Here is a 27,919-nt window from a genome sequence, read left to right on the forward strand (position 1 = left end):
CAATCTGAGAATCCTTCCAAATGCCAATGCAGTACCGCGCCAATGATTACCCGATCGGGTAACCCGCGTCAGTCCTCCCGGTTCAGAATGTGTCGGTGTATGGAATTTTCTGTTGTTCCGTTGGAAGTTGGAACTTGAAATGCTTGGGCCACGAGGTTTCGAAAAAAAAAATCCTATTCCACATGTCCATGTACGTCGGTTATGTTCCCCTGTACTACCCCCTGGCGTCGATATGAACCTAATGAGAAGGTTTGAAGGGAACATTGAAAGCTTGATTGCAAGTACAATTGGATTGATTTCTCATTGATTTATGTACTACATCTGACCTGTCTAGATTGAAATACTCACGCTTCTAGAATTCTGGGAATCTCTAGCTCATGACTATATAACCTTTTACCCCCACAAGTAAAATCAAACCAGTGCCATCCGGATTCGGCCATGATCGATGATCGCCAATCACCGTCAAAACCGGCCTACTACTACCCATGCCATGCATTGGATGTACATCGACCTGCATAACCCTCCAACCAATCATCTCCCATTTCCCCAGAAAAATTACAAATCTTCATCAGTCTAAGACAGCGGGGATCAGAGATTCTACTTACTTCTCGCTCTCTTTCGTGGGAAGAGGTGGTTGTGCTTCCCATTCTTGATCACTGAAAAAACCCACTACATATCATACTCCATATCTGAACAGGGTTCCTAGGACACCCGTATTGGAAACTCTGATATCCCGCGTGGTTGATCGGCAATGCCGACAAGGGTCAGGGAAGGATATCGGGTCGGAAAAGTGGTCAAGTTCGGTGTGCTCTGCTGCTCCGACTTGTGAATTCCCGGTTTGGTGGTTCGGGTGATGCCGTCATCATTCATACTAAAACTTGATAGGAACGCTCAAATGCAACCTCAATCCAGGATACATGGGCGCGTTCTGCGTCTAGATCTTGGATCCCTTCAGGAAAATGGTGCTATCACTTGATAGAATTGATCGGTCCCTTAAGGTGAGTACTCACCTAGGGGCCAGTCAAACAAGTCTTCTGTTTGAGAGAAAAACGAGAAAAACCGAAGGAACAGATTTTTTAAACAATACACATTATTAATATTTTTTTTTTTCGCCTTCTTTCTTCCCTCATTGGATCTCTTTTGGGGCCTTGTACACCCACTAATATGTGGTCTGTAAACATAATAGAGAAATGATCCTCTCAAATCAAAGGAAACGGCCAGTGACTGCCTCAGGAAAAACCCAAGCAAAAAAATCCCATAAATATGGCCTCCGCTAAAATCTATAACTTCAAGACATACATCGCAATCAATGATCAATGTGTCGGCAGGGTCCATTCTCAACCACGAGGAATCAACGATCCATTCAAGAAAACCTCGTGCTTCAATGAGCCTGGAATTTCCAACCCATCGTTCTTGGAAGTTCGAAAACAAGTCATAATCGTGTCTGGCCTGATATCATCCATAACCGAAAGGAAGAAGCTGAGTATCCGTTGCTCAGGTTCTGCTCGGGTTCTGCTCGGGTTCAATTCTCCTCCATGGTCAAGAAGCTCTCCTCTGCACCGAAACACTGACGTCTCACCTTCCCAGACCTACCATGCCTGGTCGTTCAGATCTGGCTCGTCCATAAAGCCACCCGCAGCCGCAGGGGCCTCATCTTCGTGGGAGCCGAAGCTACCACGGCTATCGTCAAAGCCACCACCACCGAAGTAACCACCGCCGGACTCTTCAGGTTCAGGTTGGGGGCAGCGCTTGACGGTGTGGCCATCTGATATTCATTTTTAGCAATGATAATTGTGGTGTTCAAACATTTGAATGGTCAACTTACTTTCTCCACAGCGGTTGCAAGTAACCTTGGACCAGTCCTTGGGCAAGGGACAGTCTCGGGCGGCATGACCCTCTATTTCCAGTTGTTAGTACTTCACAGGTTGGGAAGATGATGGATTCTTCGTATCGGTGTATTCAATGCATGGCTGTGTGTGTGTGTGTGTGTGTGTAAGCGGAGAGAGAAGGGGAAAGAGCTGGCTAGGGGAACTTACTCTCGTCACAGTTACGACATGTCATAGTCTTTGGATCACGAGGTTGATCACAATCACGAGCGATGTGATCCTCGGAGCTGTATCTGTTAGCTGACACACGACTTTGGGAGCAAGATGAGAAACCTACCCGCAGTTGCGGCAAGTGCGAGGACCTGCATCAGCATACTTGGGGCAGTCCTTAGCGAAGTGGCCAACTAATTGTATGTTAACATGCTGTTCACTGTGAGGTCGAAAGTATCTTGTCTTACGCTCGTTGCATCGGCGGCATTCAGTGTCCGGGGGGGCAGCACGGGGCTCCGGGCAGTCCTTTGCATGGTGCTCGTCGGAGCTATAACTGGATTAGCATTATATATTGACGTTTCATTCGGTATAAAGCCCTACCCGCAGTTGCGACATCCACCCTTGACGCGACGTGGCTCTGGGCAGTCACGCACACGATGGCCGAGACCATCACAGTTGGAGCATTTGATCTCAGCACGCTGTCCATCAACGCGCTCTTCCTTGCAAGTCTTGGCAGTGTGGCCAAGCTCTATTGTTTTATTAGCCATCTCGCGACTCTGGAGTGATAAAGGAGAGGAGGAAATACCGTTGCATCTGCGGCACCGCACGATCATGCGATCATAAGTTTCTCCCGCATTTTCTAAACGCTCAAGATTATCCTCGGGTGTATCAGGCCATCGATCTTTCAAAGAGAGCCGCGGAGGCTTGGGGCCGCGGAAGAAAGAGACGGTGTATTCCTTGTCAAGGTTGCCCTGCAGGTCGATCAGAACGTGGACATTCTCAATCTCTTTTTTCTGAATTTGAAGTTGGTGGTCAGTAGATTTATCAGCCAAGCCATTCTCTATGTGGTTATAAGCTCACAACTCCAATGATGTAAAGAGGGAAATTGTCTTCGCGCATCTTCTTTTCAATATCTGCGTATGTAGCCTTGGGCACGGCTTTGGAGTAGACCTTGAGGGCCTTGGGTAACTTGTTAGCAATAGGGTTCTTGTACCATATGCACCATATTCAAGGTCTTCCTACCGAACGGAACTCGGTCAAGTCTGTTCCTGCTGCTTTCATCATGTCCCATGCTTCACCGGGAGTTCTATCCGCCACGTTGTTCAAATCAAAGAAGCGAGGCTTCTTGCAGTCTTTGGCGACGTGACCTATCATGTGAAGTTGATGAGTTTATAAGTTCCGTGCAGACAAAAATATGTTATCTTTCTTGCTTACCTTCGCCTAAGCAGTTGCGGCAAATATCGACAGGTCGCTCAGGACATTCTGCAGCGGGGTGGCCCTCCTTGTTGCAGAGGCGGCACTCGCCTTTGAACACACGGGGATTGGTGCACTCAGACTTGGAGTGCCTGCTTAGAGTTAACAATGTCGTAATGGTAGATCAACATGCTGGGTGATGACATACCCCTCCTCTCCGCAGTTGAAGCAAGCACCGGTGAACTTTCGGGGCTCGGTGCATTCGGCCTTTGTGTGCCTGTCATGGAAGTCATGTAAGACTCTTCTCCGGGAATTCATAAAGCAGAGATACTTACCCTTCTTCACCACAGTTGAAGCATGCGTTCGAGGTGTTTCCTTGCTGGCCGTATTCGCCATCTTGATCATTCGTTCCCCAGCGAGTTTCGTCGTTTTCAACAAATTCGCCTCCTTGTAGTCCTTCCTGCAGTCCTTCCTGCAGTCCTTCCTGCAGTCCTTCCTTGTCAGTATCCTCCGCCCGCTCTTCTTCCCAAGTACCTGCCATATTGTAGATCGCCCTATGCCCTTGCATCAAATATTAGTACGTCACTTGAGAGACTATTCCAGGAGGTCCATGCGTCTCTCTATAAAGAAACCCGTCAAACGTAACGTGAGAGGGAATATGTTCATGGAGGATGGGTAAAGCTCGATGTATTTGCACGACACTGGCCAAGCAATGTTGGCATGGAGGTCGACAAAACATGATATTAGTGGCATCAAGCGGCCTCGAGCAAGGTGACGCAAAATCAAAATTCGTCACTTCGTTAAACTTCTACCAAATGATACCACCAAGTTGGAAAATATCGCGGTCATCGGAAGAGGGTTGGAAGAAACTCACAGTCGTAAACAAACTTGATTGCGAGCAAGGTGGGAAATAGAGGGGTGGGGAGGGAAAGAAAGAGGGAGAGGAAGAGGGAGAGGAGAGTGAGAGGTAAACAACGACGACAAATTAGGAAGGCGAGCCTTTTTCGTTACTTTCACGCTCACACTTTCGTCAACATTAGAAGTTTTACGGCAATCTACTGATTTGTTTGACCATTCATAACAAGCCAGATATTAGCGCATCTGATTCGATAGCTTTAGCGTAACACATCCAAATTGATTGATAGCTGTATCAAAACACTAGACATGCACAAAGTAGAGAATCAATAGTAGGATCATCACTATGGTTTTCTAGCAGCAGAACACTATCATGCATATACTATATCCTTCGGATCAAATCATCGGAAGAACCTGCCCAGCAGGCCACCGGCAAGATTGTTCACAATTCCACCTCCGAGTGCACTATTCGCGAAAGTGGAAGCTTGGCTGAACTTGTCACATCGCGAGAAAGCCACGGTATTTGTGATTGTCAGAATAAGAGCAATGCCTGGGTCAATCGAGTTAGTTTGGAAGGCTCTGAAGAGATCTTCGCGGATCATGATACGTTGAGGGGGGTCATCTTACCAACTAGGCTCAGCCAGATCACACCGACTAGTCTCACAATGGCCAGAATAGCTAGTCCTACCCATAGAGCCGGTGTCGCATATAGACTCAGCCAGAAGAACCGCTTGTCGGTGGCTGTAATTGTGCGAACGTTAGGGTCGGATGATTCGAAGACCCAGTGCGAGTCACCGGAGGCTGTGTTGACTTCGTTCCACCACCGGAGGCCCACCAGTCGACGCCCAGCAATATTTTTGAGGTAGTAAAAGTCGGCCGAAAGAAGGAGGAGAGTCAGGATAAAGACGAGGACGCTGTAATCAACATGTTAGTTCGAGGTTCATAATTGCCGATTCCAGGGCTGTTGGGACCGGCTCGTCAGAAGCCGAGGACATACAAGTTCTCAATGAAAAGAAGACCAAAGAGGTACATCATCAAGGCACCTGCGCAAATGATTAGTCAAGTGTTCAATGAGGAGTCAAGGAAGCCAGTACTAACCAATGCGGATACCCAGGAAGACAAGTAGCGTGATCGGGTGGGAGCTTAAACGCCAGTTCAGCTCTCCTTGATTTCCTTGATCCATGACGAGCGACCAAGAACCTTAGGGTTCTGATGCTTCAGCGATAAGGTAGTTTTAGAAATCGCTGCTGTCGCAGTTGCAGTTGCAATGAAAGCTAATGGCTCAGATCCCTGATGTGTTCACAACACAGTACGGGGCAGGCGGTCCACGCTGGCAAAATATCACCGCCTCAACGCTGATTGGTCACTTTCAATAATTGTATATGCAGCTATCTACAGTGGCTTCTCATATGTTTCCACCTCTCGGTTTTCCGCCATTTTATCACCGTCAATGTACACTAGTAGCTACCGCCTGCACTAGTAGCTACCGCCTACACGAGTAGCTACCGTCTACTCTATATAGCAGCGTTCTAGCGCGTACAAATAAAACCATTCATCATATCATTGATAGAATACCATTTCAAGACTTCTATTTCAACCAAACTCAGTATAATATACCGCCTGCTCGCCATGATAGATAGAATGGAATAATTAGATTTTGTAACGGCAGAATACTAGGTCTTGGTGCGGCAGAAATAAAGACGGTGAAAATGGAGGGATGGAAACTTTATGTATGAGAAGCCACTGTATGCAGGCGATGAAAAGGGTATTAGTTACTGTATAATATCCAGAACTCCTCATTTTCCTCTTCCAAGTTTATAAACCGATACAATCAAAATTTGAAACCATTACCTACCAGTTGTAGGTAATTTCGCTCGACAATATGACCCTCGGCCGCAATGTCATCATACTAGGTACAATTTGAGTGAGATTTATTTAATGCCCTTGAATTCCCACATTTAAGTAGTACTGTTTTAATCGATGTCAAAGTGCAATTTTATCCAGCTGGGATGGGATATAGAAAAAGACTCCCATAATAACTTTCCACCATTTAAATGTTGAGACCTTCAAAAGTAAAATTTTTGGAAGAGCTCTCACTACATCTGGAACCAATTATCTTAAATGCACGAGGATCGATCCATAAGCAAATTGTCATTTCGTCAGTGTACTGTATCTATACCTAAAGAATATTTGGCAATGTCCCAATGCGTCATTCCGAGCCAAATAGTAGTAGAAACCTCAAGCGGTTCTTAAGATTCACAGTAAGTAGAAAATTCTGGCAGTTCATGACAATTCAATCCTCTGTGTCCTCTGTCCTCTCCCCACTGGCACATATCACTTCTCAAATCATCCCTCATATCAGCTTTGGCGATCCTTGAATCACCGTGTTGATCCATTACCTAGACATAGGTGACGGTGACACTGGACGAGGTAACAGAGACAGAAGTAAGAACAACGTCGTTCTGCTCAATGTCCAAGATAGTGGCACCAGAAGGTCCAACAGTGGAGCCGTTATCAGTGGCCTCAGCATCACTGAAAGTGACGGTGCCAAAGTTGGCAAAGTCAACGAGGGAGTCGCCCTCCTCGAAGTCCTCGACAATCCACTCGGCATTAACCTCGCCCAGGTCACCCTCGACACCGCTGGAGAAGGTGTGAGACACGGTCTTACCAGTGGTGACATTCTCAATGGTGGCGGTGCCGGAGGCCTTGGAGGTGGCATCCACAGTCACCTTGATGACATCTCCGGCGGCGATCGAGATGCCGCTGAAGTCGTAGGCGTAATCGGGGTACCACTCGTACCAGGCGTCGTAGCTAGCCTTGCCGTTCTCAATGGTGAAGTCAACACCAGTCTGAAGGATGGCATCGCTCCAAGTGTCACCGTCGATACCGACCCAGGCAGAGGCCGCATAGTCTCCGCTGGAGCTGCTGCCGGTAGGCACCTTGGGGGTTGGCACGGTGAACTGGCCAGTGACAGCGGTGTAGCCGGAGCCAACGAGGACAGCACCAGCCCAGTTGGAGCTGTACTCCACCTCGGAAGTGGTCTCGTTGAAGTTGATGGCTTCCTTGGTACCCGCCTTGAAGGGAGGGTTGCCATGGCGCTGGACGGAGCGACCTTCGGCGCGAGCAAGACGGCGAGCCTCGTTGCGGGCCTGACGCTTGGAGGTCAAGGGCGCAGCAAAGGCGGCAGTGGCAAGCAAGGTGCTGCTAAGGATTGCAGTGGAGAACTTCATCTTGAAGGTTTGATTTGGAAACTTGGGGCAAAGCCTTGGTTGGAATGTAGAGCTGGTTTGGAAGGAATTGGACTTTCTTGAGCTGTGATGAAGTTCAATTCTATGAGGAGACAATGGGCTTTATATAGCCATCTTCAAGCTTGCTGGGTATAGGATGCGCCCAACTTCAATTCTGAAGGAGTTCGTCGTCTGTCTGGCTCTATAGCTCGCGTTCGGATGTCGATGCAACATCAATATCGAGATATCAACGCCATAGGTTGTCCATGATCAAAAAATCACGCCAGAACAGGTAATGTCCTGCGCCGTCGGAGACCGATGGAGGCATGAAGATTGATCGCGCAATACGGCGCTTTTGCAGATGCTTAATGAAGAAAAGGGCTTAGCTTCTCTCAATTTTCCATCTTTCAAGATTGAGATAATGTCACTGGAATGACCTATTCCAATATCTTTAAAGCAAATCAGTGACAAGGCTTCAAAATAAAATATTCACACTCCAACAGACCGTCCTGTGATAGTAATACGGCAGCATCTAGCCCATAGCGAGTCTAGTTGAAGCAAATGGTGTTAAAAGTGGTCAGCTAGAGACATTTCGCGAAATGACGCCATATCATGCCAGCCCTATCAATTTCCAGGCACAGCGGGGAACCTGCCAAAAGAGCACCTGCTTGAGAGGGGTCGGAGCTCCGCAGCTTATAGGTGCAATATTGACATTCTGCAGCTTTCCAAGTGTCAATGCAAGTGCTTGCATTGTAAGCTCAGAACGTCCAACCGATGTCGAAAGTTGAAGCAAGCAACGGTGATTTTGACGATTTCGGGGCCCCATATGAGTCAATCGGGCCCTAAGTCAGCCACCAGCGCCACAGGAGTGACCCTTTTTCGTTGCTATTGGGTGTCAGTTAATTCTGCAGGAATTCGCCATACGGGCCTCCGGCTTTTCCTTCTTTTACTGAGGAAACGAGTTCGAATTCAGGGTGCTCGTTGCAACCTTGCCAGATGGCGATATGTGGGTAAAGGATGACACTTGACATGCGCAGAATCAAGACGTTATCAAGTGGGCTTATATGGATGCCAGGCTGCAAACTTGACTTATTCAGAGTTGGTGGTACTGATCTTGGCGTGGATAAGCAATCTGGTGATTTCAGAAGGGTAGGATGCAGATCCAACATAATAGAAGAGCTTGTGACCTGTGCTGAGATCAGCAGATTCTACTTCGAACAAAGCATCTCTCCTCTCGAGTGTTTCTGGGGGGTTCAGTCTAGATTTTGTCTGGCCATAATGTTTGGCTGTCGCCGACTCACCCTTCATCGCTCCCCTGCGATAAAGATGCCACAAGGTGAATGGATGACAAGTTGATAGTATTTATGAGACACAATGTCTGCACTGTCTAAGTTGAGATTGAATTTGAGTTATCTTCACAAAAATTCTTCACATCCGAAAGTGTAATTATCTTGGCCTTGAGTCTTGAATCTTGACAATGCCCACTGTGGGTCCATGGCATATAGGCTATTCCGAGCGCTACCCGAGCTCTCGGCTCTGTAGGGAATCTCCGCGACGCGCAGACATCCAACACCAACGTCACAACCCTGATTAAAAGAAATCACAATCCAACCTCCGAAGGCCGTCAAAACCATGTCGTCGCCCGCAATGGCAGCCCGCAATACCCTCCGCCGCTCCCTCCTCTACGGTAAGAAAAGGAAACCACGCATCGCGTCTTCCCCGCATTTCAACGCCAAAGCTTCAAGCACCGCAAAGAGCTAACCACCAACCCAAACCCCAGTCCCGGGCTCTTCGCAACGCTTCCTCGACAAGTCCCGCTCATTAGCAGCAGACTGCCTCACCTACGATCTCGAAGACAGCGTAACCCCGCACATGAAAGCAGAGGCCCGCTCCCTCGTGCGGAGAGCAATCGACCAGCCCACACCAAGCAACATCCGGGAACGCGCCGTGCGCATCAACTCCGTAGACAGCGGACTGGCACTGGGTGACCTGACAGAAGTGGTGAGTACCAAGGGCGAACCAGTCCAGCAACCACCAATTGCATTTCCTTCCAACGCTAACGAAATCCCGTACCAGCTGCAATCGCCGAACTTGACTACCATCGTCATTCCCAAGGTCAACTCCGCCTCAGACCTCACCTTTGTGACGGACGTAATCAGCCACACCCTGTCTCAGCAGAAGCACATCTCCCCCGAGAACCGGGCCCCGATCTCCCTCATCGCACTAATTGAATCCGCCAAGTCCATCACGAACCTTTCCCAGATCTGCTCCTCCACCCCCCTTCTCCAAGGTCTGATCTTCGCCGCGGAAGATTTTGCCCTAGACCTAAGTATTACACGCACGCCTTCTCTAACGGAATTTCTCTTCGCGCGCTCTGCAATCGTAACGGCGGCCCGGGCCGCTGAGCTCCCATCGACAATTGATCTGGTCTGCACAGCCTATAAATCTGATAAGGCGGACGGTTCGCCGCCCGCTACTCTGGAAGAGGAGTGCCGTGATGGAAGGAGGCTTGGGTTTAATGGAAAGCAGTGTATTCATCCGACGCAGGTGAAGACGGCGAATGCTATCTTTGGACCGGATGAGGAGGAGACGAAGTGGGCTGTGCGGGTGGTCATTGCGGATGAGAAGGCGGCGGCGGCTGGGCGGGGTGCTTGGACGCTGGATGGGAAGATGATTGATGTGCCGGTTGCGCAGAAGGCGAAGGCTATTGTTAAGAAGGCGGGCGCTTGTGGGGTTAATGTTGAGGCGCTGCGGAAGCAGTGGCAGCATCAGGAGCCTGAATAAGGGATTTTCAATTGTATAGTAGGGTTTTTTTTGGTATTTACTACTGGTAGTATAGTACATACAGTTTCTAAAGTTGCTGCTGGGAAAGTCCCAATGACCTCAAGTTGCCAGGAATCGCATTTTCTTTCTCACTGACTGCCTGGTACTATCTATCAGTAGGTACTGCCTCCGGACCTAGGTATCCGAGCAGTGAAGGGAGGTGGGGAGGGGCAAACATTGGCAGAGAAAGGCAAGTCAAGGATGTTTGAGAAATCTTGAGATACATCATATGGTCCGGGTATGCATATGGACATTTCGAGGTTCAAAGGGTTACACGAGATAACCAAGACTTGGACCTATAGTTATAGAAGGTATAGTCGGTGTGATTAATCAATTCGGAGCTACAATTGCTTTTCCACTCATTCCTTATCATAAAATTGTCTAAGTATGGCAGCTTCATACTCAGTATAGGTAGATTGATTGGTACCAATAGGTACTATGCGGGAGATGCATTTGGCTTAGCCAGTCGATTCTCTGGGCCTCTGCCAACTGCACTATGTAATGCACCATTCAAATCAATACAAATTCCATTCAAATCAATACAAATTTATTAATTCCTTGCTTTTTTTTCGTACCTACAGAAGATACGGAGTGAGTTTTCTGATTTACAGTCCCTTAATAGTGCACATCTATACTCCAGCACGATCGAGTGGATCGATTACATCTGGATCTACAAGAATATTGGTAAAAGAGGAGTCATATAGGAGAAGCTTGAATAGGATTGTTGAAGCAAAGGGTATTGTGCGAAATGTTAAGTTGACACGCTTTGATTCATTTATTGGGATGTCGTTTCTATATTCTCCCGTTTCAGAAGTTGAATCTTTCCCATGACGAGATTAGGCTGTCCAGCATCCTCCCCGGCCGCCTCGTCCTCCGCCAAGGTTCTGACAATTGACTTGTCATAGCTCGTTGGATCAATGCCAAGAATGCCGCCAACATAACCACCCCGCTCGCCAGGCACACTGAACTCTCGGAACAGGTACCTCCATTCATTGAGCCAGGCCTTGACGGCTTTGCCGATCTTATCTTTGCCGTTCTTGGAGTGATGGCCGGTGCCGGTGATTGCGTAGACGACCCGGAGACCCTCGCGTGCATGTTTCAAGAGGATCTTTTCAAGGTATTCGATTGCTTCTTCTGGGTGGAGGCCGTGTAGATCAACGTAGAGTTCCTCGGAGGTCTCGTCCAGGCCCGCCTGGTTTAGGTGTTGATTGCGTGCCTCATATAGCTGGCGTGCAGCTTCTCTGTGGCAGCGGCGCATGGCGTCGTTTTCTGATTGGCCGCGTAAAGATAAAGCTTTGGCAGCTCGGGCATCATTGCGATTCCACGCTTGAGCGGCACTGTTCAAAAAAAAAAAAAAAAAGTCAGTTATCCTTCAGTCTTCCAAGTCTTGAGCTCAGAGAGTATAGTGCTAGGTTCATACCTTTGTAGGAACTTGTTGCGTACGGTTCCATGGCGAATTGCTTCTGTGCGATATTGAATGTATTGTTGATTTGCTCGTGCACCAGTCTCGAGCCAAGGGATATTCTGCGGCGCTGGAATAGATTGGGCTGCTGCGCTGTTTTCACGGCTCTTTATATCTTTATTGCTCTTGGAGGTCTTACCCTTGCCAGGGGAAGGTGATGGAGACATGCGAACGACGTCTGCCAATGAGGATGGGATGTTTTCTTTTCCCAAATTTGTTTCGCGGTTGTGGGCACCTCGCTTGCCATGATGTTTCTTTCCTGCGTTCTTTGCATTGACCGCTGCAAGGGTCGGGAATGCATCTGGGTCGTCTACCGACAGGGCAGTGGGATTCAGCTCTCGGTTTTGGTGCCGGCTACTTGGGCGGGAATTTGGTCTTCCCAAATGTGTCATGCTGCCGTTTCTTCTTCCCATGCCTGGGTGAAGACCGGGTGGGATATTCTTGTTTCCCTGATAGCCGGAAATATGAGAGGCGGGGTATCGACCACCATACTGATAAGCCCATTGCTCTTCTGAACTCGATGCCTGTAAGGGTGGGAACGCATCAGATCCACTGTCTACTTGGAAAGGTGATCCGGCAGGTGGCGAAGTTGGTCGACTGCTGCCTGAGACACTCAGGGTGGAAACAAGTGCCGAGGGATCATGCGAAAACGGACATCCGTCACCAGCCAAGCAGTTACCCATAACCCAGTATCTAATGTTCAATTAGCAAATGTTTTTCCAAAGTATCTGATTCTCAAGCAGAAAGACTTACTTGCATAGATGGCTGGTTAAGTCATGACTGAAACGGCAGTCTGCACGGAGACATTGCCCCGTAGACAGCCAATATTTGCACACGACGGGGCTTCGCTCAAGCCCAGACGGAGTGATAGGACGACTTTTTTCCATTACCATCGACTTGCCCACCAGCACACGGCCATCATCATGTTGCTTTGCAAATACATCTGCTACTGTATCTTGCGAAAGCGCGGCGATGGTTGCGCCGAGGTCATAGCTATTTGCTTCCAGGGCGGCCTCGATCTCGTCGTTTGATCGCTTATCGCCTAGAACTGTGCGCAATATATCATGTGGACTCATATCTGGCACAAACTCAGCCGCGGTTGCACTTAGCGATGCCTGGAAACTGAAGCCACCAGAAGACGAAGTGACGCTATTTGCATCGTCTCCTACCAACCAGTCAACGTTGGTATCACTACCGAAATCGCCATAGAAGTCGGAAAGTTGGCTTTGATCTGAGAACTCATAGGCATTTAAATTTGGGGAGTGCGGGATCGGTTGCGCCAAGGCGAGTCGAGGAGATGGTCGCGGGGAGGTAAACGGAGACACGGTGGAGGAAAGCGGAGGGCGGGCGAATGCCCCGCGGGAGCCCTGCACCCACGAGGTACTCCCAGGACTGGTCCCAAGGGTATTATTTGACGGGGAGAGAGGAGTTGATGATCGCATCTGCCATGGTGCTGGTGATGATCGGCGAATCACGGTATGGCGAGGGGGCGGGGGAGACGAATCTGGAAGGGTGCGATTGCGATGCCGCCATAATATGTCCAGCACCGCATTCTCCAGCGATGAACCGGTGAGTGAGGTGTTGGCGCGCAAATAATCCTCCACTTTTTCAACCTGCTCTTCTTCATCGAGGGCCTGGTCCTGCAGGAGATCCAAGCAGTTCTCTAATAGCTCCTCTGAAACCATGTTGTTTGGATGTACGCGTGTGGTGAAAGGGGGAGTAAGCTTGGAGGCGGGGAAGGATAAGAGGACAAAGCCCCAAAAGGGCAATATATGAGGACGCGGATGTGGTTTTAGGCGATAGGTTTCTTTGATAGGTGAATTTTGAGGGATTTGTCACCGAGATCAATATATGGTTTTCTTTTCTTCCTTTTGGATCTGGAAGATTGACAGAAGGACAAAGGAGGTTTGGGGGGAACAAACAAAGGATTGAGAGAAGGGGGAAGGGACAAGTGGAAAGATGCGATTACATCGCATCGGCCCTAATATCAATGTTGAACATGAACCCCCAAGCTTCTTCAGCAAAACAAATATATGGGGAAATTATTTATAAAGCAAAAAAAGAGGGGGGAAAAGGGAAGAAGATCAACAAATCTCGGGATTGTAGATTATTAGATTGGATTGGTTCTTGGGTTTCATCTTTCAGCTCGCAGTCTCCACCCATTGAAGTCCAAGTTGTAAGCCCTAAAACGACCTTCTTTTCGTCGGATGTATTGTACATTTGGTTGGATGTTCAATTGCTTTCGATTCACTTTATCCAAGTATATTTGTTACTACTGTCAACTGGTCTTGATTTAATTCCTAGATCAAGATAACCACATAATAAACATGGCCCCACGTGAACACTGTATGTACGCACGTATTCGTTTTGTCTGAACACGAAAACCAGGAACGTTTTTTCAAACCACTATACTTGCGACGATACGATACGATGCCCATACTTCCCCTTCAAAAAAACGATGCGATCAAAGTACATAAACGTCAACAAACGTCAACAAACCGCCCCTTTTATATGCTAGTAGTTTGCGATTCTAATGGTTCCCACTTCTCACATTTAGCTATGTAAGCCACCGGGCAGAACAGCCCCGGTTGGATCCGCCACATTGTGAGACATAAACCCTTCTCCGAATCCGATCCCTGATGTGCCCTGATAGCTTTTCAGGCATTAGACGGCGTGTCTAATCCTGCAGTTGTCGAGTCCTTCCTTTCTTCTAGGCTTTGCGATTCATACCGGAGACCTTGGAAAAGTCCGCTCGACCCCTTCCCGCCTCCACAGCCCGCCGATCGCTCCAAGAAGCTTGCCAGGCCCCAGATCCGACCCCTACCAATCTCCACACATCCTGATAGCACCATGCCGGCGGACTATGAGTCCACAGCACGGGCATTGGCCCTTTCGCCATCTTCCGAACTACACACGGCTTCCGCTAGCGACGATGAACAACCACTCTGGAGCCGGGCGGGCAGGCGGGATTCTGCTCGGCCCGAATCAGGCAACCTCCGCGACAGAATCATGAATAAAGGCAAGGCCCTCTATCACCAAGCAACAGAACGCTGGAATCGAATGACATTTTGGCAAAAGATCGGCTTTTATGTTGCATCGATCTTCGCTGCGGCTTTGGGCATCGGTTTCTTGGTTTTGACCAGCAAGGTGTTCATCTGGCTTGGCCCGGTCGCAGAAAGATGGGAGAAGTCTCCGCTCGTCGCCTTTGTGCTCTGGCTATGTGTTTTTTTCGTCTCGTTTCCGCCATTGTTGGGTTGGTCGACTTTTGGCACTGTGGCGGGATTCATCTTCGGCGTTTGGAAAGGGTAAGCTGTGAAACCTGTCGAACTTGAACATCCCAGAATCTATAACGAATCTCGGTATCATACTGCGGGCAAAGCTGACTTGAAGATGATTCCAGATGGTTGATCTACGCCACAGCCACCATTCTCGGGTCTACCGCCTCGTTCTATGTATCCCGCACGGTACTATCGAAATTTGTGGCTCGTCTGATGGAACATGATAAACGGTTTGCGGCGCTGGCCTTGACTCTGAAATATGACGGGCTAAAGCTGCTCTGTATGATCCGCCTGTGTCCCCTGCCCTATTCCATTTGCAACGGCGCCATTTCAACGTTTCCGACCGTCCAACCTTTAATGTATGGACTGGCCACGGCCATCATCTCGCCCAAATTGTTGATCCCGGCCTTTGTCGGCAGTCGGGTGCGCCTTCTGACCGAAAAGGGCGAAGAAATGAGCGCCGGGGCCAAGGCAGTTAACATCATCAGCATCATCGCTACAGTTACCATTGGCGGCGGCACCGCTTACTACATCTACAATAGGTTGGTCCAGAAAGATCAGGGCATTCCTGCCATCTTTGTTAATGACTCTAACCGTCTCCCCTTTACATAGAACCCTGGCTCGTGCGAAAGAACTCGAGGCAAAGGAACGTGACGACATTAGAAACTCCTTGCAAGCTGATCATGCTGCCAACCGCCCACATGGCCGATTCGCGGATGATGATGACGCCAATGCCGCGGCTAATGAACTCGCCCGGGACGAGGAGGAACGGATCGGTTTCAACGATTTCGACGATGACAACGTCGATCTTGACCTGGCCCTGGGTGACAGTGACAGTGAGACAGACAAACGCCGGTGGAAGAAATCGAATAGGCGATCATACCATGATGAGTTTACGGACAATGATTCTGACGAGTACACCGGCGATGGAGACGAGGCTTTCGGTCTACACTCTCATGTCCAACGTGATTCCTAGAGTTATCGGGCTGGGTTCTAGACTGCACAATATGAATGATGCTGTGAATATGATCATACTCGATCTAGGATCTCTTTGTATACCCCTGCGTAGATTGTGCTATACAAAGATAAGCTATATGCATGCACTATACCCGTTTAAGCCGTGAAGAATTCAGCCAGGTATAGCCCTATAGAACCAACGTCGCCTGTTCCCTCTCAGGATCCAATCCCTCGACCTATGAAGCAGATGCAGAATCGTTCGAGTAGCAAGAACCATTGATCTCGTAGAATGGAATGCCGGAAGCGGACTGAGAAATACGCGCTGATCCGAGGGATCAACCTTCGGTCGGGCTTCCCTTCCCATCTCCTCCTTGTATAGAAGAAATCTTTGAACAATAGAAGCCTCGTTGATACTGGCCCGGATTTCAATCGGCTTATGCTTTGCGGGAGATCCGGGCTTCTCAAATGTATGTTGTCTATCCATTTACTCCCGTTACCCTCTCTTTTGGCCACCCCCATCCACTCTTTTCTACTTGCAAAGATTTCAATCCAACCATTCATCCAACCTTACACCATCGCTTTCAGTCCCACTGAGAATTCATCAGCTTCCTATCGTTTTTCGATTCTCTACACTCTCTCTCCATTCTACTGCTTCGATAAAACATGATTGAACATGGGGAAACTTGAAGTTTGAGATATTCCACCTCATTCCACCCGATACCCCACTACCTCATTCATACAAGAAACCGATATCGAACCGAAACATCGTCTGTCTTTTGTGCTTCTTTCCGAGGAACAGGTATGTACTTTGATCCAATTACTTCGCAGAATCGTCAACTAATTACGATAATTCCCAGCCGAACTGCAATTACGCGTCGTTGAACTTGGGGATGTCTACAACAATGCAGATCGGCCAATCCGAGTTCATCAACACAGTTGATACAAACAAACTTGACGCTGAACTACCAGAGGAACAGCTATTTGCGTCGGATATGGAAGAATCAGACCGGCCCAAGAAGCGGCTTCGCAGTTCAGACAATGCTGCATCCGATACCCCACACATTTTGGACAACATCCAGCCTGTGATGTCTAACCTCGATCCAAACCCCGCTTCTAATGTCATCATCAATGGCACCAGCGACTCTTTGTTAAACCCATCCGTGGGTGGGAATGGTGACACTCCCCCTGAAGCAGTGTCAATGTCTCTTACATCATCTTTCGACCCAAGAATTTCTACTTCCCCTTTCACAACCCCCGAGCAAACATCTATCCCATCTTTCGTGGCAGGTGTGAATATCCTCGACAGTGGAAAGGTGGACCGAGCTAAATGCCGGCCACGTTCATCCATTCCTACTCATTTGAAACCCGAGGAATATGGTCAGCAGTGTGTAGCAGCTGCCTACGCATCTCGTCTGGATCCTTATTCCCTTCATCCAAAAGAACAAGAGCTTCTACAGGATCTTCTTTGTCACATTCATGTTACTCTCTACCTCAACATCCGCAATGGTATTCTCCGCCTCTGGACCCGGAACGCCATGCTCAGTGTCACCAGGGAAGAGGCCCTTGGTGTTGCAAAGGACTACCGCTGGATGAATCTAGCTTCTTTCGCATACGATTGGCTGGTACGGTATGGTTACATCAACTTCGGCTGCGTTGAAGCTCCCGTGCCTCTTCTTCCAGGAAGAAGAGGCAGACGGAGAGAAGGGGCAGTCATTGTTGTCGTGGGCGCCGGCGTTGGTGGGCTAGGCTGTGCACGTCAGCTGGAAAGTCTGCTACATCATTACCGGGACTCAGAAACTGCCCCTCGAGTTGTGGTACTGGAGGGACGTGGAAGAATTGGTGGAAGAGTCTATTCACACCCCCTTTACAGTATGGAGTCCGAAGCCCTACCTCCGGGACTCGTTCCCAAGGCAGAAATGGGTGCACAGATTATCGTTGGCTTTGACCGCGGTAATCCACTCGACGCGATCGTTCGAGCTCAATTGGCTCTGCACTACCATTATCTACACGATTCTTCCACTATCTACGATGTTGATGGCTCTCCTGTCAATGAGGTTCTGGATTCAATGAATGAAAAGCTTCACGTTAACTTATTGGAGCGAACTGGCGCTTACCGCCACGACGTGCTTATCACCACCACAGCTGAAGGTGATCCCGATATGATTGACACTGGCCGTGAGTCTACTAGCGACGATGGTCTTACCGTTCGCCAATACGAAGAAGCTCGTCGAGCCGGAACTACCCACCTTCTCGAACCCACGAAGCGAAGTCGACGTCATCGAGGCCCAGGACACAAAACAGTGGATATTGAACTCATTAACGAGTCGGTGGTGGAGCATGTGGAAACAGAAGATCCAGCAGCTTCTTTCTGCCTATCCACGGGTTGGAGATTGAATCCCGGCTATGATGAAAATGATACACTCGAGCTTGATGGGGTTGCGAAGGCGAAACCGACACAGACTCTCGGCGCTGTGATGGATGAAGGTGCCAAACAATATCAAAGTATGCTTCCTCTTACGCCCAGAGACATGCGACTTCAGAACTGGCACATTGCCAATCTGGAATATTCCAATGCGTCTAATATCAATGACCTCAGTCTTTCCGCATGGGATCAGGACACTGGTAATGAATTTGAGGGAGAGCATTCACAGGTGATCGGTGGTTATCAACAATTGCCATACGGCCTGTATAGTTTGCCCACAGAGCTTGATGTTCGCACCAACAAAATCGTCAAAAGCATCTCCTATGATCCGACTGGTTCTGACAATCATAAATCGGTTATTCATTGCGAAGATGGCGAAGATTTCATCGCAGATCATGTTGTTTTTACCGGCTCTCTGGGCGTTCTCAAGCATGAGACAATTGAATTTGACCCCCCTCTCCCCGACTGGAAGTTGGGTGCTATCAAAAGATTAGGGTTTGGGCTCATGAACAAAGTTGTCCTTGTTTTTAAGGAAGCCTTTTGGGATGAAACCCGAGATATGTTTGGTCTCCTCCGTGAGCCAACTATCCACAACAGCATGGATCCCAAGGACTACGTCACAAACCGCGGAAGAGGCTACATCTTCTGGAACTGCATGCAGACCGCCGGATTACCCGTCATCACCGGGATCATGGCCGGAGACGCCGCCTACGAAACAGAGACCACCCCAGACGCCCAAATAATCGAGGATATCATGTCGCAACTGCGAAATGTATTCAAGCACACCAGCGTACCAGACCCACTCGAGACCATCATAACTCGCTGGGCATCTGACAAATTCACGCACGGCAGCTACTCGTACGTGGCAACGGAGGCCCGCGCCGAAGATTACGATCTGATGGCCCGACCAATCGGCTCCCTGCATTTCGCAGGTGAAGCCACCTCCCGCAACCACCCTGCAACCGTCCACGGGGCGTACCTCTCCGGTCTCCGAGCAGCCGAAGAAGTGATCGCATCTGTCGTGGGGCCGATCGAGATATCCACACCTCTCGTCCCCGACAAAGCTGCCGCCAGCACCACCATCACCAGCACCAGCAGCACCGTTAACGCGGCTGCAGCTGCCGATGGCGCTGCCCAGCCCGAGATCACTTCGGCCGCCCCAGGCCCCTCCAACCATGTGGCTGACAACAGCCTTCGTCGCGACAGCTACGACCAGGCTACATGGACGGCTATCTATGCCGAGATCGGTTCGGCTCCGGCTCGCCCACCCAAGGTGGCGTTGAACCCTTTCCTCCTGTACCAGAAAGACTTCTGGTCCAAGTGCCGCGACCAGTGTGATGAGGCTCGTCGCGCCGGCCCTAGCAAGCCCAATGCTAAGGCTGGTCGTGACGAGGTCCGCCATGCACTCGGTCAGATGTGGCGTAATGCCTCGCCGGAGGAGAAGAAGCCGTACCTCGACGCAATCGAGGTCAGCCGTGCCCGGAACGACCGGGCTTGGAGTGAGTGGAAGGTGGAGGCGGCGGAGTGGGACCGCCGGTCTCTGGAGGTGAAGGCCGCGTGGTGCGGCGAGAACCCGTTTGATGAGTGGGTTGCTCCCTCATCGCAGGAGTAGGGGGTGGGGAGGCTGTGGCTGTGTCTGTGTCTGTGCCTGCGCCTGTCTCTGCGCCTGTGCCTGCGCCTGTGCCTGTGCCTGTGCCTGTGTCTGTGTCTGTTTGTGTCTCTGTGGGGAGAGGGGGATCTCCCGATATTATTATCCCGTGAGGAAGGGGGTACAAAACCCCATAATGAAGTCCCGTTGGGCCCGGGCACCATGTATTATTAATCGCAGTTTCTGTGAGAAACGAAGTAATGCCCAAGAGATCTAATGCTGATCTAATTCTCAAAACTGTCTTTGTTTCCTTGTAGTTGTATTATGAGCTTCGATCCATAGAGCTCTTAGTTCTACCGCAATTCCATTGTAATCGGCCAGTCGACAGATCAGCGCAACCTTCAATTTCGAGTCCTTCGGAAGGTTTCAAGTCATCAGTTGTAAGCTCTTACGGAGACGCGCATATATGCTAGTGTTTCTTATTCAAATGTTAGATATCTCTCATTCTTGCCTTGCCTCTCTCCCAACTTGGGACCGCATATGAACAGAGCTTGGGGAAATACATGATTAAATGCAAAAGACACTACAGTTCTAAGAAAAAATAGCTGGTACTTGGAAGAACATTGTCTATTCTATTCTATCGGCCACCGATGACATCAAGTAAGAGCCAGTCCAACCGCCATAATGGGGACGAAATTTGGACATGAAAAAAAAGGAAAAGGAAAAGAAAGTCCGTGAATCATGGGACAAAAAAATATGCACGGGGAATTCGAGGGAAATTCAGATCACACAACACACGCAGACAAAGAGGCTTGGTCTTGTCAAGTCTAGAGATTTGCACACGCAGTCTAAACAATACACTTGAAAGAAGTCGGGATCATGAGGTATTCGGAAGGAGTAGGGGTGTTATAGGAGAGAAGGTTGGGGAAATTTAGATCTTCTCCTTGGGCTGGGGAACGTCGCCGAGTTCGGAGAGGTACTTCTCGGTATCGAGGGCAGCAATGCAACCAGATCCTATTAGTATGTTAGCAACTTTGATCTTCTGGCGGTATATAAAGAATCTCTAAGAGATAAGAGTAAGACTTACCGGCACTGGTAATGGCCTGGCGGTATCGCTTGTCCTGAACATCACCACAGGCAAAGACACCCTCCAGGCTGGTGTAGCTGGTACCAGGCTTGGTAACGATGTATTGCTCATCATCCAAGTCAATCTGGCCCTTGACCAAAGCGCTAGCCGGGTCGTGACCAACAGCGTAGAACAGACCGTTAGCATCAACGATCTCCTCGTTGCCGTTAACGGTATCCTTAACGCGGAGGTGGGTCATCAAGCCGTTAGGCTTAGCCTCACCAATAACCTCAGTGGCGACGGTGTTGAAGCGAACAGTGCACTTGGGGTGGGCAAGCAAACGCTCAGCCATGATGTTACTAGCACGAAGCTTGTCACGGCGAACAAGCACAGTAACGTTCGAGCCGTACTTGGCCAGGAACATAGCCTCCTCAGCAGCGGAGTCACCGCCACCGATAACGTAGAGGGGCTTGTTGCGGAAGATGGGAACAGCACCGTCGCACACAGCGCAGGCACTGATACCGTTCTGCCAGAACTTCTCCTCGCCGGGCAGGTTCAGACGGCGGGCGTTAGCACCGGTGGCGATGATAACGGCGTCGGCGGTGCGGGCAGGCTCGTCGTCAGGGCCATCGGACCACTCGGTCCACATCTTGAAGGGCTTCTGCGAGAGATCCAGGCGCGAGATGGTCTCGGTGATGATCTCTGTGCCGAAGCGCTCGGACTGAGCGCGCATCTTGTCCATCAGCTCGGCACCGCCCACGCCGTCGGGGAAACCGGGGAAGTTCTCGACGTCGGTGGTGGTGGTGAGCTGGCCGCCGGCGGCGGTGCCGTTGGCGAGCATACCCTCGTACAAGACGGGCTTGAGCTCAGCGCGGGAAAGGTAGACGGCAGCGGTGTGCGCGCCAGGGCCGGAGCCGATGACTATTTAGAAGAGGGGTCCTGGTCAGTGGACTTGTTTCATTTTTATACACATATGTATGTTTGAAATGACTGGATGTAGAGGTTCAATTGAACTAGGACAAACTTACTAACGACTTTAGAGTGCACCATTCTAGCGGTGGATGTGGAATTGACGCGCGCGGGCGTCGAGAAAGACTGTGAGAGGACTGAGGGGGGCGGAGGGGATTGGTTGTGGAGTGTTGAGGCGGCGGCAGCGGTGAATCCGATGGATCGGAGAGCGGAAGGAAAGCGACGGAGAGTGGAGGAAAACAGCTTGAAGGTTGTTTCTCGGGGAGAGTGAAAGGTTATATTTTCGGGAAGAAAAACGAGGGGAGTGGGCCGATGATGAGATCAGAGCAATAATTCTGTGTCTTTCCGCCGATACAAATCAAATTAATCATTTGCCCGCATCGAGGCCCCTCGCTTTCTAAGCACCTGCACGTGAGCTGGGTCGAGGCCCGCTTACGTGTACATAGCATTCAGGTCTATAATTTGGAAGGGGATTAAAGGCCCGATAAGAATCAAAAATGACTAAACATATTGAGCTAGAACCTGGAACTTACATGTAGGACATGGTTTATAAATGTAGAATTACCTGGAATTTATGGCTTAATTCTGGACCCTGGCCCCTGAGGCGTACTTGAGTGAATCTATAGACCCTCTCTGCGCCCAAATACTTGGAAATTCCCACATACGATCACTAAGCATTTGATTAAAATCGACTTCAATGCTACTCCATGAGGGCATGCGAAACGACTATAATAAGTTCTAGATCACTTTCATGATCCGATATCACCAATATCATCAAATGTCGATTCTACATATAACTAAGCGATATCAATCTTATCAGTCGATCCAGCCCTAGACCGCCCCATGGCAAATGGCGTGATATGGATCTACCGAGCCCGAGGCCGCATAGATACGGTATACTTGAATGACTGGAAAAAAACACTTGGAAACATTCATCTTCAAAACCCTTAGGTAAGGTGACTCAATGGGTTTAATGTCGCAAGAATGAAGGGATATTATTGAGATCATAAATCAAACAAAAAAATTCAGCAAAACAGATCATAGCGAATCATTCACATCGTAAAGAGCCCAAAAAAAAGACATCTCCCCGAAAAAAAAAACGCCAACGTAAGTCATCAGGATATAATACAACTCAAAAAAAATATCATCTCTTTCCAAACCACTTCCTCCGCCTCGGAGCAGGTTCATCGTCGTATTCCTCTTCGGGTGATGAATCCGCGAGAACATCTGATGGCAATCGTTGAGGCACTTCGCTTTCAGAGTCATCACTACCAGGATACCCCTCGTAATCATGCTGTGGATGCGCAGTGACTGCATTCGCACGAGTGTTATTCAAGGTATCATCGTCATCGTATTCGTCGGCATCCTCTTCTTCATCCTCTTCCTCCTCTTCGTCATCATAGTCATCACTAGTCGCACGACTGTTCTTCTTGCGACGCGGCATATTCAGCCATTTCCGCCAGCCCTTTGTGACAGGTGTAGGCAAGGGCTCATCACCATCACCCTCGTACCGCAAAGCAGGCACGAGGAGTTTATACGGCATGGTGATGCCGGAAGGATCCGATGGGCTGATTTCCATGTTCAAGGTGATGGCTAGACCTCCTTCCAGGTCTACAAAGGCGCCTACGCCATCATCAACTTGCTTGGTTTTCTTGGCGGCCTTGTCACTCAGGTTTGTAGGTCTTCGGTGGAAACGACCGGGCTGGGGCTCCTGGGTTGCCCCTGTGAAGTAGCTGTCCCCACTTTCCATTGGGCGAGAGATGGCAGTAGAGTCTATACTGGCTCGTCGAGCAGGCATGCCACTCTCGCGGCCAAAGCTCATGGCTCTGGTAGGTGGTGGTCCACGTCCAGATAGTCGTCTAAACAGGCCACCAGCTTTACTGGGGCCGGTCTCGGGGGGCCTATCACCACGTCCTAAAGACAGCGTTCGCTGAAGTTTATTGGGGCGAGGCTCGGGTGTAGGTGTAATCGAGGAGTCAGGCGTTCCAGCGGGCGTCAAACCAGGACGGTATTCTCTGATTGAACACCAGTTTCGTCGAGGCAGCAGACGTTTGTTGTTTCTGGGCTTACCATCAACGTCTTGCATGAAGATTGGAATAATGTCTTCATCTGTGTTTGAATCTATATGATGCACAGTGTTGCGCTTGTTGAGCATGTCTGAGATAAGCTCCGTCTCCGGAACGTTGGCGATGGCAGACGAAATGACGTTGGGCATGTATCGATAATCCTTGTCCTTTGCAAGGTTCAATTTCGGATTTGAATAGAATTGCCCGATGGCTGCTAAGTGAACATCACCACTGCGATTTTATTATTAGTTTATTATCCACAGTGGAAACCAGCCATCACATAGGGTAAGGGCAAGACCAAACTTACCTCAGAATTGTGACCCGAACAGACTTCTCTGCAGCAAAATCTTGCAGATCTTCAACCAGCCATGTTCGCTCGGACTTGAGCTGCTTGCCAGCCCAGTGGTCATCAAACACTTCCACATTTGCGCCAGATCGATTCACAAGTCCACCGAGCATACCGGATTTTCCTAGTGACTTTCGGCTATTCATAAAGTTCTTGAGCATGGCCTGGTGATTTGTTAGTAAAATTCCTAGCCACAACAGAGACGCTTCACTTACCACACGAGGATAGGCGACAGGAACACTGCAGAGTACAATCATGTGTTTAGTTTCGCCCCGAGCTATCTCTTGGTGGCATCGATCCCAGATCAATTCATTGGTCTCTTCACTGAGGACCCCAGTGTTTGTCCTTTCAGTTCGGCAATCTAGGCCCAAGAGAACAACGTCACCGCCCAGGGACATGAAAAGGTTTCGGCTTCTTTGCTGGATGTAAGGACCTGGGTGAGCACCAAGAATCCAACTAGGCTCATCCTCCTCGGTCTCGTCCGGAACACTGTGGTGCTGGAATAACAAGTAGTACTTGTATGCAATTCTTCCCAGGCCTGAGATGACCATACTTTGCATAAACTCCGGGTTATAAGAGCCGTATCCTTCAAAGATTTCATGGTCATTCCACATATTTACCATGGGTATTTGGGAATTGGCAAGGGAGAAAAGACCCTGTGAGAACCATGAGACGTAGCGATGCAAATAAAATTGCTCAACCTCAGCACGGAATTCCGGAGTAAAAGGCATGCTGTATCTCTCGGCAGGGTTTTTGATTTTAGTCCATTCTTGGAAAAAGTGGGAATCTGTGACGACGCTGTCATTGAAAATTTGATCACCGCCACCAATCATCACATGGAATGGTTGAGTCTGGTGCTCGTTGAGGATATCGCGCCATAAAGGATCAGGCCCACAGAAGGGGTTGGAGTCAACAGAAGGACTAAACCCATTACCGCTGTGGTACATGATATTCATGGGCTGTCCAACGGCTGGTACCCAGAAACCTAAGGCAGGACCCTGGTTGATACGGTAGGCAATCCGCTGTTGTGTTGTACCAAGCTCAACCTCAATACTGAATCTCCAGAATGTCACGTCTCTGGCGGTATCGGCGTAAAGGCGCACACCAGCGATATCTCGGTGCAAGCTAGCAGTCTCACCGTCGACTGAATGGATTCGGTTTACGGAGATTGGTTGGCCCGATCCCTCTGACTTGTAATCACCATTGCTCGGGCTCATTTCATAAATTCCATCGTCGTTCTCCACCGCAGAAAGATCAACCTCTTCTTCGAGATAATCGACTGGCTTAACATAAAGCGGTCTTCCATCCCGGCCAACTTTCATAAGACCAGCAGTAGGGTCAATATACTCGGGCGCGAGCTGTACACCATCCTCACGACTGATCTCTGCGGGTGGGGGAGGTAGGAGATTCATTGGTTGTGAGAAGAGGCGTAATGTAGGCGGGCTTTTATATGATGAACGAGAGTCTCTTGTCACAATTAGGATGGAGCCTCGCCATATATCCTTGGCAACAGTGCCTTGGGGGCCTGTGGCGTTGACTTTCTTTATTCCGGTATACCGCAGCAGTGGTCCACATTGAAGGAACAACTTCGGTTCGAAATTCTTGTGTTGGGTGACTCCTGCATCTTGTCAGTTCATCTATAAAATTATTCCTCTTGGAAGGTTATCTTACCTGTCAACTTCTGAGCGGGTGTCTGATAATTCTTTGGGAGGGCTCTGCTCTTTCTACGATCTTTCGAGGCACCACCTTCCCACCAGGCCTTACTCTTTTCCATGTCAAGGTTCTGAAAATCGAAATCTGACATTTCCAGGCGTAGAACGGGTGCATTCTTCCAGTCGAAAATCGGGGGCGGAGTCGGTGGTGGTACATTAAATGATACAGTCTGCTTTTTAGGCTTGGAGAGTGATTGAGCACTTCCTTGAACGGCTCGTGCTGCCGGAGGGGTCGCCACAGTATCTTCGCTAAGAACGACAGGGGCGTTAGAAATAGCGGCGACCTGAGAAGCAACTGGGGCAACAAAGTTTCGTTGCTTGGTGGCTCCTTGCGTAGATACTGAGCGAGTATGCCTCATGGTATCACCGGGTGGCCCAGGCTTGGCGGCTGGGCCACTCACTGTTATCGATCTTCGGGGAACTTGGCCCAATTTTGCGGACTGGGGAATAGCGGCCTGTGCACGCGCGTACTGGGCATCTTCGGGGCCGTTCATGACCGGGTACTGAGGATTCGTCGAAATACTCCTGTTATGACGCACTGGGGCTTCTCTCGGCTGTCGAGGGGCTACCGGTCCGTCTCGCCCATTGTCTTCAAGGGTGATGGGTTTGCGCTCCCGCTCTCGATTTGCGCTAGAGGGCGTTCTGTTCTCTAGATTTGAGCCCTGCTTCGAGCTAGGTTTAGGAGCAGCAGCCGCCGCTGCGGCCAGCATCTTGGCCGCTGCTTCAGCCTGCTCTTTCTCCACCTTTTGACGGGCTAGGCGCTCTCGAAGTCGCATTTCTGCTTCCTGGACCCTTGCTCGTTTTTCTTCTTTGCTGATTCCATTCAGCGTCACCTCGAGTTTTTGAAGAGGCGAGCGATCTGATGCCCAATCTCGGCGCTGTGAGGATGTAGAGCGCATGGTATTCGAACGACTCGGAATTGATTTTGGACTCGCACCGGCGGAGCCCTTTAGTGGTGTCGATTCTTCGTTTTCTTGGGCGGCCACCTCAGCTTCTGAAAGATTAGAGATGGGTGGAAGGCCTCGAGGTGTATGCGACTCGTCCGAAAATCCCGATGCTGTGTCTGGACCAGAGTGATGTGTGGTATAGTTCGGTTCGGTGTCTCTAGCTCTGGTTGAAAGCGATCCTCCTGATGGGTGTTGCCTTGAATTTGTTTTTGTTTTGGATCTGGATGGCTTGGACGGGCTTTGCTCTGCCACTGGCTCATAATCCGGATGTTTGGCATAGCTCCCCGTGTCCATGCCAACTCCACTGTGGTCTTGACTGTCTGGGGCTGTCCTTGCGCCATTGGTATTTGAGGAGTGGGAGCCACCGTTGGCCATCTCAGGCAAATTGCGCATTACCGTTGGGTCCATTTTAATTTGCTAAAGTTAACCGGATCGAATAGAAGCTCTGCTGGGCTAGTAGGAGCGAAGCGGATCTCTCTCTGATGCACGAATAGTCTCAACTAAAATACATTCTCGTCAACCCTGATCACATTCACAAAGGCATTGTTTGAGACTGCGATGGGAAGAACTTGGCAAAGTGAAGCGGGCTCGACATACGTATGGTTTGTTTTTATCTCGACGAAGATGTGATGGCAATATAGCTGTGCCCAATGCCTGATGCAATCTCACCGCATCCTTGCCCGAGAATAAAATCGAGGTTGCGCCAAATTGGGTTGCGCAAGTACTTGGGGCGGGGAATTCGACTATGACCGTCGCACGAAAATCGTCCGAGTAGAGACAATGGAGGAGAACTCGAAGAATGAGGGGAATATCAAAGTTTGGGAGAAGGAATGGAAGTGAAAGGGAAGAAGGGGACAGGATCAAAATTTTGAAGGGGAAAAATTAAGGAGTTGCGCAGCTCTATACATTTGCATTATCCTGGTGGCTGGCAACCCAGCCTTCGCGCGGGGCCCAAGGCCACCACTGGTCGC

General features: G+C 49.6%; 9 protein-coding genes across 9 annotated transcripts; 3 read left to right on the forward strand and 6 right to left on the reverse strand.

Annotated features, from left to right (window-relative positions):
• Window positions 1-1,589: 1,589 nt before the first annotated feature.
• Window positions 1,590-3,771, reverse strand: N7466_004388 (uncharacterized protein; the record flags this gene model as incomplete). The annotated part of the gene is made up of 12 exons (XM_057163785.1): window positions 1,590-1,765; window positions 1,826-1,897; window positions 2,037-2,113; window positions 2,164-2,230; window positions 2,285-2,364; window positions 2,418-2,565; window positions 2,623-2,830; window positions 2,898-2,996; window positions 3,060-3,184; window positions 3,252-3,382; window positions 3,439-3,507; window positions 3,566-3,771. The coding sequence occupies 12 exons, from the start codon at window positions 3,769-3,771 to the stop codon at window positions 1,590-1,592; spliced, it is 1,458 nt and encodes a 485-aa protein (XP_057022466.1).
• A 715-nt stretch (window positions 3,772-4,486) lies between these two features.
• On the reverse strand, window positions 4,487-5,268 carry N7466_004389 (DUF846 domain-containing protein; the record flags this gene model as incomplete). The annotated part of the gene is made up of 4 exons (XM_057163786.1): window positions 4,487-4,635; window positions 4,713-4,999; window positions 5,083-5,128; window positions 5,184-5,268. The coding sequence occupies 4 exons, from the start codon at window positions 5,266-5,268 to the stop codon at window positions 4,487-4,489; spliced, it is 567 nt and encodes a 188-aa protein (XP_057022467.1).
• A 1,216-nt stretch (window positions 5,269-6,484) lies between these two features.
• On the reverse strand, window positions 6,485-7,315 carry N7466_004390 (A4/G1 family peptidase; the record flags this gene model as incomplete). Its single annotated transcript, XM_057163787.1, has 1 exon — window positions 6,485-7,315. One exon carries the CDS (start codon window positions 7,313-7,315, stop codon window positions 6,485-6,487), a length of 831 nt encoding a protein of 276 aa, XP_057022468.1.
• Window positions 7,316-8,944: 1,629 nt separating this feature from the next.
• On the forward strand, window positions 8,945-10,096 carry N7466_004391 (HpcH/HpaI aldolase/citrate lyase family protein; the record flags this gene model as incomplete). Its single annotated transcript, XM_057163788.1, has 2 exons — window positions 8,945-8,999; window positions 9,093-10,096. The coding sequence occupies 2 exons, from the start codon at window positions 8,945-8,947 to the stop codon at window positions 10,094-10,096; spliced, it is 1,059 nt and encodes a 352-aa protein (XP_057022469.1).
• An 814-nt stretch (window positions 10,097-10,910) lies between these two features.
• Window positions 10,911-13,282, reverse strand: N7466_004392 (CCCH zinc finger and SMR domain protein; the record flags this gene model as incomplete). Its single annotated transcript, XM_057163789.1, has 3 exons — window positions 10,911-11,472; window positions 11,556-12,290; window positions 12,351-13,282. The coding sequence occupies 3 exons, from the start codon at window positions 13,280-13,282 to the stop codon at window positions 10,911-10,913; spliced, it is 2,229 nt and encodes a 742-aa protein (XP_057022470.1).
• Window positions 13,283-14,447: 1,165 nt separating this feature from the next.
• Window positions 14,448-15,851, forward strand: N7466_004393 (TVP38/TMEM64 family protein; the record flags this gene model as incomplete). Its single annotated transcript, XM_057163790.1, has 3 exons — window positions 14,448-14,902; window positions 14,998-15,417; window positions 15,488-15,851. The coding sequence occupies 3 exons, from the start codon at window positions 14,448-14,450 to the stop codon at window positions 15,849-15,851; spliced, it is 1,239 nt and encodes a 412-aa protein (XP_057022471.1).
• An 883-nt stretch (window positions 15,852-16,734) lies between these two features.
• aof2 (putative lysine-specific histone demethylase Aof2) lies at window positions 16,735-19,866 on the forward strand (the record flags this gene model as incomplete). The annotated part of the gene is made up of 1 exon (XM_057163791.1): window positions 16,735-19,866. One exon carries the CDS (start codon window positions 16,735-16,737, stop codon window positions 19,864-19,866), a length of 3,132 nt encoding a protein of 1,043 aa, XP_057022472.1.
• A 907-nt stretch (window positions 19,867-20,773) lies between these two features.
• Window positions 20,774-21,958, reverse strand: trr1 (thioredoxin-disulfide reductase TRR1; the record flags this gene model as incomplete). The annotated part of the gene is made up of 3 exons (XM_057163792.1): window positions 20,774-20,856; window positions 20,930-21,829; window positions 21,937-21,958. The coding sequence occupies 3 exons, from the start codon at window positions 21,956-21,958 to the stop codon at window positions 20,774-20,776; spliced, it is 1,005 nt and encodes a 334-aa protein (XP_057022473.1).
• A 1,063-nt stretch (window positions 21,959-23,021) lies between these two features.
• On the reverse strand, window positions 23,022-27,356 carry N7466_004396 (uncharacterized protein; the record flags this gene model as incomplete). Its single annotated transcript, XM_057163793.1, has 4 exons — window positions 23,022-24,174; window positions 24,251-24,453; window positions 24,505-25,907; window positions 25,961-27,356. The coding sequence occupies 4 exons, from the start codon at window positions 27,354-27,356 to the stop codon at window positions 23,022-23,024; spliced, it is 4,155 nt and encodes a 1,384-aa protein (XP_057022474.1).
• Between the last annotated feature and the right edge of the window lie 563 nt (window positions 27,357-27,919).

This window comes from Penicillium verhagenii (assembly GCF_028828195.1).
Source record: "Penicillium verhagenii strain IBT 33310 chromosome Unknown utg000005l_segment0_segment0, whole genome shotgun sequence".
Lineage (NCBI taxonomy): Eukaryota > Fungi > Ascomycota > Eurotiomycetes > Eurotiales > Aspergillaceae > Penicillium > Penicillium verhagenii.